The sequence below is a fragment of the Benincasa hispida genome, chromosome 10 (genome assembly GCF_009727055.1).
Source record: "Benincasa hispida cultivar B227 chromosome 10, ASM972705v1, whole genome shotgun sequence".
NCBI lineage: Eukaryota > Viridiplantae > Streptophyta > Magnoliopsida > Cucurbitales > Cucurbitaceae > Benincasa > Benincasa hispida.
In genome coordinates, this window is record NC_052358.1 from 34,151,777 (window position 1) to 34,163,522 (window position 11,746).

Sequence of the window (11,746 nt, forward strand, 5' to 3'; positions counted from 1 at the left end):
AGTGCATTGCTCTTCCAGATGGGGCTTGTTCCGTACCGCTCGGATTGGTAGAGCATTCACCCTAGCACTCCAATCCGCTATCTCGGCTCTAACGCGTTAAGGACTGATCGAAAGTCTTCAGACAAAAATCGGTTACCATCCTGAAGTATTGCTTTTTGGGGAGTTGGTCCAGCTCTTCGACACACTCCTCTATGTAGGCAATATGAGCCCGGCGAGCTGTCACCTCCGTTCACAAACTGCGGGACCGTGCTGTTTTGGTCTCGAGGGTCTCTACCCTCATCATCAATTCTCTGACGGGTACCCGTCTTAGGCGGCCTACTACTTGCTCAATTTCCATCGGCTTCTCAGCAAACTTCTTGTAGCCGAGTCTCTAGGAAACGGACATTATCTGGGACCTCTCTCAGGTAGAGCATTTGCTCTTTTCCATCTCTACCAATCTGTCCACATGGACTTGTTCAGGTTCTTCGTCGCCGACATGATTCACTGATTTCCCTCTGTAAGCCGACCTCGGCTCTTATACCAACTGTACAATCTCTCTTTTGGAAGCTTCTCTTAGCGATTGTGTGCGGCACTTGTTCCCCTCACGAACAAGTCAGCCAACCCAAATAGGACTGCCGGTGGCACACCGAGTGCCTCTTGCAACCTCCACCCGTTTTAGGAAAACGGTTTGGAGAAAAGGTTTTTAAGAAGTTTTTGTGAGTGTGAATAAAGAAAGAAAGATTGTAGTAGACTAGAAAGCAATAAGCAACAACAACAGCTTTATAGAGTATACTCCAGGTATGAGGAAGTGATGGTTAGTCTTATCCCCATATAGTACATTCTGAACAAAAAGCCAACTTGGCCCTTCATATGCAAAAGGGCGAGCGAGTGGTCACTTACAATGAAAATGTAAAGAAAGCAAGCTAACTAAGCTAATACAATACAAGATATGAAAGTATGCTAGAAGGGGGTTGGATTGGGCATGCGGCCATGGGCAACAGGCCCTGGACAAGCATGACCGTGACATTTGGCGTGCAGGTCTGGAATCTTAAACCTAGGAATGTTAAGCAAGAGGGATTGAGTTGAGAGGTCTAGGTAGCCTGGAAAACTGTGGTTGAAGTGCAGGTTTTAGAAGTCTGGGTTTAAGAAGCCTATGTTTGGAGGTGTAATTTATAGATATTTAGTTTGTGAAATATTTTATTATATGTAATCACCAGTTAGATTTTAGATTAGTTTAAATTTGTCATCTTAATTATTTAAATATAGTTAAGTTTAAAATAAACTAAAAAATTTAGAAGAATATTTTTAAAAAAATTGAAATAGAGATTTTGATTAAAATTAAAATTTTATTTAATCTTTTTTAATAATTTGATATTTTAATCTTACTAGATTTTAAAATAAAATTTCAGACTTTTGTCACTTTAACTAATTTGAAAATGATCAATTTTTTTTTTATCATAATACATTGACTTAAAATTGAAATAAACTAGTATTTTAATATTAAATTCAATGATTGAAAAACTATATATTTTTTTTCTTATAAATTACATTTGAGGAATAAAAAATCGTAAATTTTAAGTTTTAGTTTTTATTTGATCGCTAAGTTGTTTTAAACATTTTAAATCTTTATGTTTAGAAAATGATTCTAAGTCTTCGAGCTAGTTAAATTGACCAACAAAAAAAATATTAAATTAAATTAAAGCTTTCAAACATATATAGTTCTACACATATAACCTAAATAAATTTAACTATACAGGTGTGTTTGCAATGACTTAGAAAAAAAAAATCTTTCAAAAATTCATTTTTAATTAAACACTCTTGATAAAAACTCATTAAAATAAAATGACATATATGTATTGCAATTCTTTCTTAAAAGTGTTTTTATATACAAATTTTTCTATTTTGTTATATACTAAAAGTAATTTTATTAATGTTTTTCAAGGTTGGTTGGTGGCAGTCGCCAAAGGTGGCCAATGGAGTTGGTGGCCAAAATTTTGCCAGGGGAAGGGGGTTGCTAGAGGTTGATCAATGGTGGTCGGAGTTGGCCAACAACATTCATCAAGGTGACAACCAAAGTTTGCTGATGGCAGTCGCCGAGGTGGCGACCGGAGTTCGCTGGTGGCGGTTGTCGGAGGTGGCGGCCTGAGTTGGTCGATGGAGGTGGTTTCGAAGTTGGTCCGCGGTGGTCGCCGAAGTTAGCTGGCAACGATCGTCGGAGGGAGGCAGTCGGAATTGACCGCGGTGGTCACCAAAAGTGGTGTTCGAAGGTAGACCGACGTACTTCCTAGATTAANTGGAAAATTGATGTAGGAAGCCATGCTTCCTAAATCCTTACCCCAAACAAGGGTTGGGTTTAGGATGTTTAATCCATCCAATCCCAACCCTTGAAACAAACACCCCCTATATTTCATAAATGTATTAAAATTTAAATTTTTTTTCCAAAGATGATTTTTAGATTAATTTTGGACTACGCTTTTTTGCATTTATTTATATCCAATATTTATATATTTTTTCCTATTTTTGAATTTACTTTAATGATGGGGAAAGAAAATACATTTATTATAAAGAGAGAAAATGCATTTAATATAATTTTTCTCATTTACCAATTGGAGAGAGAAAATATATTTATTGTAATTTTTGTCCATAGAAAATATATTTTTTGTATTTTTTTTTTTCATTTTTCAATTTGGAAACAAATGCATTTCATGAAATTTAATTTTCTATTTAAGTTAGTTTCATGTATCAACTTATTGACTTTTTTTTACGGATTAATGGTTATTTTAAATATACTTTAGAACATTTTTTTACGGATTCATGATTATTTTAAATATACCTTAGAACATTTGTTAGATATTTGAGAATATTCTAACCAATATATGAAATAAACTACAGTTTATAAATTAGAGATTGACTCACTCAATGTTTGATATAAATCACAGTATAAACTAACATATGAAATATATCACAGTATATAAATCTTCATAAATTTCATTTACACCATAATATATATATCATAATACATGAAGTCTAAATAAAAAAAAAATATTAGTGTTTATATCAAATAAACGAATACATATACCACAATATATATCAAATTTCCTAGAGAAATTAAGAAAAATACACATATATCACAATATATATAGAAAATAGAAACAAAAATAAAACTAAAAGTTGAATCGAGTCAGTGGTTTGTCTGCTCCAAGTTCGCCGTCATCGTTCATTTACTTTGAGTCTACCGTCGCAGTTCATTTGCTTCGAGTACGTCGTCGTCCATTTACTCTGAGTATGCCATCGTCGGTCGTTTGCTTCGAATCCGTCATTGTCGTTTGTCCACTCCGAGTCTGCCATCGCCGTTTTTGTCGTCCCATGCTCGCCCCATCGCCGAATTGCCCCACACTATCCGTCTTCTGCTTGTAACTCACTTGACGAAAAAAAATAAAAGAGAGGGAGGGAGAAGGAGAAAAAAGAGAGAGGAGGAAGAAATGATTTTGAAGCATGGGGGAATATGCATGGGAGAGAGAACATGTATACCCACGGGGGAGAGAGAAACTACATGAGGGAGAGAGAATTATATATTGAGGTTTCTACATAAAATACCCAAAGAAAACTCTATATTTCATAAATGTCTTAAAATTTGAATTTTTTTCAAAGACGACTTTTAGGGTTAATTTTGGACAATCATACCCTTTTTCATTTATTTATATACATTTTTTATATATATTTTTTCTTATTTTCGAAGCTACTTTGATGATTTGTAGATAAAATACATTTATTATAGAGAGATAAAATGCATTTAACATAATTTTTCTCATTTATCAATTGAAGACATAAAATGTATTTATTGTAATTTTTTCCTATTTTTCAATTTGGAGAAAAATGCATTTAATGAAAATTTATTTTCTATTTACGTTGGTCTTCATGTATCAACTTATTGACTTTTTTTTACGGATTAATGGTTATTTTAAATATATCTTAGAACATTTTTTACAGATTCATGGTTATTTTAAATATAACTTGGAATATTTTGTTGGGTATTTGAAAATATTCTGACTAATATATGAAATATACTAGGTTTATAAATTAGAGATTGACTTAATGTTTGACATAAATCACATATAAAATAACATATGAAATATACTACAATATATAAATCTTCTTAAATTTCATTTATGCCACAGTATAAATGTCATAGTACATGAAGTCTAAATTAAAAAAAAAAAAAACACTCACATTTATATCAAATAAACGAATACATATACTGCAGTATATATTAAATTTGTTTACAAAAGCTAAAGAAAGTACATATATATCACAATATATATATATATAGAAAATAGAAAAAAATAAAACTAAAAGTTGAATCAGGTCTGTCGTTCGTCTATTCCGAGTCAGTCGTTGCTGTTCATTTACTCTAATTCCGCCGTCACCATTCATTTACTCCGAGTCCGCCGTCGTCACTCATCTGCTCTGAGTCTGCCGTCGCCGTTCATTTGCTCCAAATCCATCATTGTCGTTTGTCCACTTCGAGTCTGCCATCACTGTTCTTGCTGTCCCATGCTCGCCTCGTCGCCAGATTGCCCCATGCCATCCGTCTTCTATCTATAACTCACACCGCTAGAAAGAGAAAAGAGAGAGAGGGAGAAGGAGAAAAAAGAGGGAGGAGGAAGAAATTGTCTTGAAGCATGGGGAAGAGAATATATGCATGGGGATAAAGATGTGCATGGGGGGAGAGAAAATGCATGGGGAGAGAGAATTATATATAGGGGTTTCTACATTAAAGGCCTAAAGAAAACTTTATATTTCATAAATGTCTTAAAATTTTAATTTTTTTCAAAGATGACTTTAGGGTTAATTTTGGACCATTATACCCTTTTTCATTTATTTATATTCGAATTTTATATATTTTTTTCCTATTTTTAAAGTTACTTTGATGATGAGTGTAGAAAATACATTTATTATAAAGAGAGAAAATGCATTTAACATAATTCTTCTCATTTATCAATTAGAGAGAGAAAATAAATTATTGTAGTTTTTTTCCATTCTTCGATTTGGAAAAAATGCATTTAATAAAATTTTATTTTCTATTTACGTTGGTCTTCACGTATCAACTTTTTTATTTTTTTGATGAATTAATGGCTATTTTAGATATATCTTAGAACATTTTTTACGGATTCATGGTTATTCTAAATATATCTTAGAACATTTTATACGGTATTTGAAAATATTCTAACCAATATATGAAATATACTACCGTTTATAAATTAGAGATTGACTCAATATTTGACGTAAAACACAGTATACAAATATATGAAATATATCACAGTACATAAATCTTCATAAATTTCATTTGTACTGCAATATATATCATAATACATGAAATCTAAAAAAAAAACACTATCGTTTATATCAAATAAACGAATATATATACCACAATATATATCAAATTTCCTAGCAAATGGTGAAAAAAGTAATATTATTATATATATATATATCATAGTATATATAAAAAATAGGAAAAAATAAAACTAAACGTTGAATCGGGTCTGCCGTTCGTCTGCTCCGAGTTCGTCGTTGCTGTTCATTTACTCTGGATCTGCCATCGTCATTCTTACCATCCCGTGGTCGCTCCGTCGCCTGATTGCCCCATGCCATTCATCTCCTGCCTGTAACTCACATTGTCGGAAGGAGAAAAAAGAAGGATGGAGAAGGAGAAAAGAAAGGGAGGAGGAAGAAATGGTCTTGAATCATGGGGGAGAATATGTGCATGGGAGAGAGAAATTTATATATAAGATAGATGAGGACTAAATTGTAAATAACCACTAATATTAGTGAAAATAGGAAAACCAATAATTTTTATTTTTATTTTTATTTGTTAAAAATAAAATGTTCCGGACATAATGTGGACATATTTTTAAGGCCTTATAGGTAGAAAACACCAATATCTAATTCTAAAGTGCTACGATAGCAATTACCCAACTCCGTGAGGCCCTTATACAATGGGCCTGGACTTTTACAAAAGAAATAATACAAAACTGGAGAATCTTTTTTATGGTCTATTTCTCATCTTTTGAGTTCTGTGAAAAAGAATTGTTGGCTTAGATTGTCTCCTTGGTCGCACGTTATCAACATAAACCTTAGATCTTATTCTTTTCATTGACTTTTCTTCAACAACTTGAAAACTTCACAATGTATTTATCCTACTTAAATTAAACTAAAACTCCAAAATTGATAGTAGCCGATTAAATTATAGACTTCTGATCGTTATCACAGACTATCAGTGATAGATTTATGTTATTATAGATAGATTTCTATAATAAGAAGAGTACTTTATAGAGAGGCACTAATAGAATTATATACAAAATAGAAGTCTATTAGCGGTTGTCAAAAATAAATTATTATTATTATATATGAAATTCTTTAAAAATAGGAATTTATCATGGGTAATGAATGATAATGAAACAAATAGTAACAATCTATCATGGATAGTTACTAACAAATGATATAAAGAATATAAGTATATCACTGACATACAATGATAAAATGATATTCCTATTTAACATCAATCTACCACTATAGATTGATATCTACACAAGAATGAAGCCACACGAAGTGCAGTCGTTGTCATTGTGTTGGTTATAATCATATGACATGTAAATTTTTATTGATTGTACAATGATATATTATAGATTGAAGTTTGTTGCTAATATATATCAATCTTCAAGTGTTACGCACTTTTCACAAATTAAAAGAAAAAAATCCACAACTCTTAAAGTTGATAGGCTTATATCAGTCATAAATACCGTTAACATTCTATCACTAATGACTATAAATATCAATATTACAAAGTTGATAGTTATTGATAAACTTCCATCCATTATAATTTTAAGGATCAATCTATGTTAATAAATTTCTTTCAAAGTTGATAGTGAGTGGTAGAAATCTATCAGTGATAGTCACTTATAGACTACTCACTGATAGGCTTTTATCACTAATAACTTTAAGTGTTAATATTTGAAAGTTGATAGTCACTGATAGAAGTTTATTAGTGACAGCCACTGATAGCCATTGATAATCAAAGATTCATATTCAATCATCATCGCAAATTGAGAAACCAATGCAAGGTGAAGCATTAGTGAAGAGCATTGTTTGAAGCTCAACAATTAATTGATAATCACATATAGCTAATATAAGTTGAAAGCTATTAATAGAAGTTCATCAACGATAGCAATTAATAGCTTTTAAGTGTTAGTCTTCCGAAATTGATAACCACTTATAGAAGTCTATTAATGATAGTCACTACTAACTGTTAGTGTTAATATTTCAAGGTGTATAACTTTGTTTCATAGTAGATAACCATCTACAAAAGTTTATCAATGATAACAATGATAGAAGTTTATCAATAATAACCCCCAATAGCTTTTAGTGTCAATCTTTTAAAGTTGATAATCACTTGTGAAAGTCTATCGATGATAGCTATTAATAGTTTTCTATCACTAATAGCTTGATCTTATAAAGTTGATGGTTTGCTTTCAAGGCTAAGAACCTATTTATAAAAATCTATCATTGTTAGTCACTAATAACTTAAAGTGTTAACTTCCAAAGTTGATTGTCATTGATGAAAGTCTATCAACAATAACTATTAATAACCCCTATAGACTACATTGATAGTCACTAATGAACTATCGTTGATAGTAGCTATGAGCGATAGTTACCAATAACTTCAAATTGAGAAAAATAAGACGAAACACATGATTATGGAAACATGAAATGGTATTTTTGTAATTTCTAGTTTCTTAAAATAGAATTTTGCTATTTCCTTGGAATTTTTCAATTTGTTCGAGATTTGTGCAATTATTTTCTGCTGATGTCCTATATGTGCAAATATCGTAAAATTAAACTTATTTCCCAACTAATCAAATGATTTTCCCAAGTAGTTAAATGAGATAACTTGTTATTCTACTTAATCGTCCAATCAACATCCCGTTTAGAGTCGAATCAGAAATCATTTGAAATCATGTTGCAAACTTAAGTAATTAAAATATATCTATTGAAAGCTTATGAATTAAATAGACAACAACTCTAAATCTCAAGGACAGGATCATGTCCGAAATTAAATAAAACCAATTTGCATCTTTTGACAAATTCATGTGTATCGTGTCTTTACAAAAGATGCAACCTATTAATGACAACAAATTCTTCTCGGCATTATAAATTAGTTTTCGAATTCTCCATATTTGCAACTTTTTTTAACAATCTTAAATTAGCATTTAAGTCCAACATATTGTGCCACTTGTGGGGACATAGAGAATTGAAAAGGACTCGTACAAAGTAAAAAAAGTTATCATTTCGCATATGAATATTGACATGCATATGAATATGGATATGTATCTAGAGAGAAAGGGCAGATGGTAGAAAGTAAGCCATAAAAATGGTGTGAGCCCTACGTAGTAATTCATTAAATGTGATTAAGGATATTTTACATTCAACTCATAATGCACTGACCATGGTTTAATTACAATGGATAAGACACCAATCATCGTATCATAGGTCAATAATTCAATTTTTATCCATATAATTGTTGGACTAAAAAAATGCAACGATGTTTTCCAAGCTATTGAATGAACATGTAGATTAGGTACAAAAAGTCTTATCATTTATCAAATACTAGACGATGAACAAGATGGCCTTCCATCAATCACCAAACTAGCCAAGAATAGCATGACTAATATTCACAAAAAAGGAAAAGAAAAAAATAAACCGAAATGTTCATAAAGGTGTTAGAAATAAGTTCAATGAACACAACTCAACTAATTAAGATAATATTTACCTCTAAAAGTCGGAAGTTCAATATTTCATCTATTATTGAAGCATTAGAGACGAGTTCTAATACAACTAGAATGTTGTTCTTAGTCACACTATGCAAAGAAGCACAAGTAAAGCAAGGCAAAATGACCTCAATCATCTACCTATCAAGAGAAATGATAAAGCATTGCAGCAATTCAACTAAACTGGTAATAACATTAGAGATATCTAAGATGAAGAAGAATCATCAGCAAAAAATGTATGAAGTGTCAATGCAAGTTCTCCAAAATCCTGATTCAACAGAGATGTCTTGCTTTTTTACTTTCATACCTCAAACTAGAACTATTAAGCTAACCTAACAGAAGGCAGTTCTTCCTACAACAATAAGATGTAGCTTGTAATAAACGAAGTTAAGCATTTAAAACCCATTTCATCTTTACCTTGTTTTCTCGAAAATTACCTTTGGCTTTGCATAACCCTTTATCAAAATCCAAGGCAAGGCAATACATCTTAGCCGATGGAGAACTCAGTTGGACTTCTTGATAAAGAAAAATATCTTGACCCCTGTGGTTTTGCAGATACAGGCTGAATATGAAGTGATTAAGATGCAATTTCATTCTGCTAAACGCATCAATTAAAAGAACACTTCCTTAATTGAACCCATTTCAGTTTCAAATAAAATTAATCACCGATGGGAATATCCATCAATAACAACCCCTTATTCGAACCCACTTCAACATTCACTTAACAAAACCATTCGCTGCTTAATAGTCAGAGTAATACATTTGAACATCGATTTAAATGAAACAGGATCGATTCCAAATAGGTTCAAAATCTCATAATAAAAAACTTTCCGCTATAATTATTCAAACCGGCCCCTTGAAAAGAATTTTACCTATAATAAGATAGAAAGAAACAGCCTGGACTAATCAGCCAATGACAATCTACTTACAGAACAACAGTATAATAAAAGGCCAATTCACTGTAATATGAAAATCTATACTCAATGCGCAGCAACATCGCTATTAAACACATCAACAACCGGGTCTCGAGTTATATCGGTAGTTGGAGTCTGCAAATTAGGGCTCGGAAACCAGGTAGCCTTAATTGCCGCGAGCTTCTTCCTCTTAAGGCAGAAGGGACCATAACCCCTTCCAGCCAAAGAAGGGAAATCATCGACCACGTCAATCTCCGATTGACCGATGGTGGAAAGTGGAGACGACGGAAGAGGAGAAGTACGGCGGAGGTAGATCTGAGAGAGCGAGTTGAATCGGTACCATTTGGCGCTGATTTGAGAGTCTCGCATCTGTGCTAACGCACCGGGTTTCAAGTACTTGTGGAATTGTTCCGTGCGATCTGCATATGGTTTGGGCGAGAATTTAAGTTTGCGTTTCATGGTGTTCTGAATCGGAATCGATGGATGGAAGGAGAGTGAAGGAGATCGGAGAACGGTTAGGGTTTAATGGGTATTGCAGTTCGAGGCTTGAGAGAGAGAGAGAAAGAGAGAGAGAGGCGGGAGCGCAGTGGAGGGAAATTGAGAAAATAAGATGGCGGCCAATGTTTTGAATATGTAGTCTGTGGGTTGTCATACGCACGTGACCTTATGATTTTTATAGGATATTTGTAAATTTTGCATTATCTTGTACATTTTTTTTTAGTGTTTTTATTTTTTTCTTTGATTTTTGCTTATTTTTTTCTTTTTGCTTATTTTATTTTCTTTTTCTTTTTCGATTTTTTTATAAATTTTTCTTTCTTTTCTCTAGTTTTTGCTTCTTTTTGTTTCCTATTTAATTTTCTTTCATTTCTTCAATTTTTACTTCTTCTCTTTCTCTTGTTTTTAAAATTTTTCGAATTATGAGATTGAGTTTCGTACCCAAGACTTCAAAGTACTCGATTAATAAGTGACTTAACACCAATAAGCCAATCATCAAGTTTGATTGTTATATCAAATAGCAAATGAAAGTCTATAGTGATAGCCACTGATATTTTCTATCATTGATAGCTTAATCTTTGATTATATTTTCATAGTTAATAGTCACTTATAAAAATCTATCATTGATAGCCAACTTAATGAATTTAATTAATAAAATTGAACCTCGAATTAAAATGTAAGTGGAATGCTTAGAAGTTATCACTAATATCATGTTTATCAGTGATAAAAGCTATCATCGAAAAGAAAAGAGACTTATAAATGTTTGGGAAGGATAAGAAAGAGGCAAAAAGGTGTTCAGTGGCTATGATTGATATAAGCTACTACTGATAGCATGTTACCAGTGATAGAAGCTAATACTAATAGCATGTTATCGACGATAGAAACTACCCAATAGCACGTTATCGGTGATAAAAGCTACCTGGTAGTACGTTATTGGTGATAGAAGCTACCACTGATAGCACGTCATCGATGATAGAGAATTATCACTGATCAGTGAGATCATTGATAGCATCTTATCAGTGATGTTATTAGTTAAATAAGTTATCACTGATAACCACAATATGAGTGATGTTAGTGATATCGGTGATAGAACTTTCAAAGGTTGATAACCAAAGTCTATAATTGGTAGCCTTAAATGTAATATTTCAAGGTTAATTCTAATTAATGAAAGTCTATCCATGATAGCAACTGATAGCTGCTATCAGTGATAACCATGATAAAAGATTATTAGTGATAGTTACTGTGGTAATCAAAGTTGTTGGTCTTCTTTCAAAGTTGATCACTATTTATAAATCTATCATTGATAGCCATTGATAGCCTTGAGTATTGATATTTCAAGGTTGATTCCAATTGATGAAAATGAATCAATGATAGCTACTGATAATTGATAGCAAATTAAAAGCTAATATTTCAAGATTGTATTGATTTTTCTCAAATCGAAAGTTATCACTGATAGCAACTATCATCGATAGCAATTGATAGAAGCTATCAGTGGCTATCACTGATAGCTCCTACCAGTGATAGCTTTTAATT

The 11,746-nt window shown here is 32.1% G+C and overlaps 1 protein-coding gene across 1 annotated transcript; it reads right to left on the minus strand.

Annotated features, from left to right (window-relative positions):
- Window positions 1-9,784: 9,784 nt before the first annotated feature.
- On the minus strand, window positions 9,785-10,177 carry LOC120089036. Its single transcript, XM_039046467.1, has one exon. It carries the CDS (start codon window positions 10,175-10,177, stop codon window positions 9,785-9,787), a length of 393 nt encoding a protein of 130 aa, XP_038902395.1.
- Between the last annotated feature and the right edge of the window lie 1,569 nt (window positions 10,178-11,746).

What these genes read in the sequence shown, in the direction of transcription:
- LOC120089036 (XM_039046467.1), bottom strand. Translation starts at nt 10,177, where the DNA reads ATGAAACGCAAACTTAAATTCTCGCCCAAACCATATGCAGATCGCACG.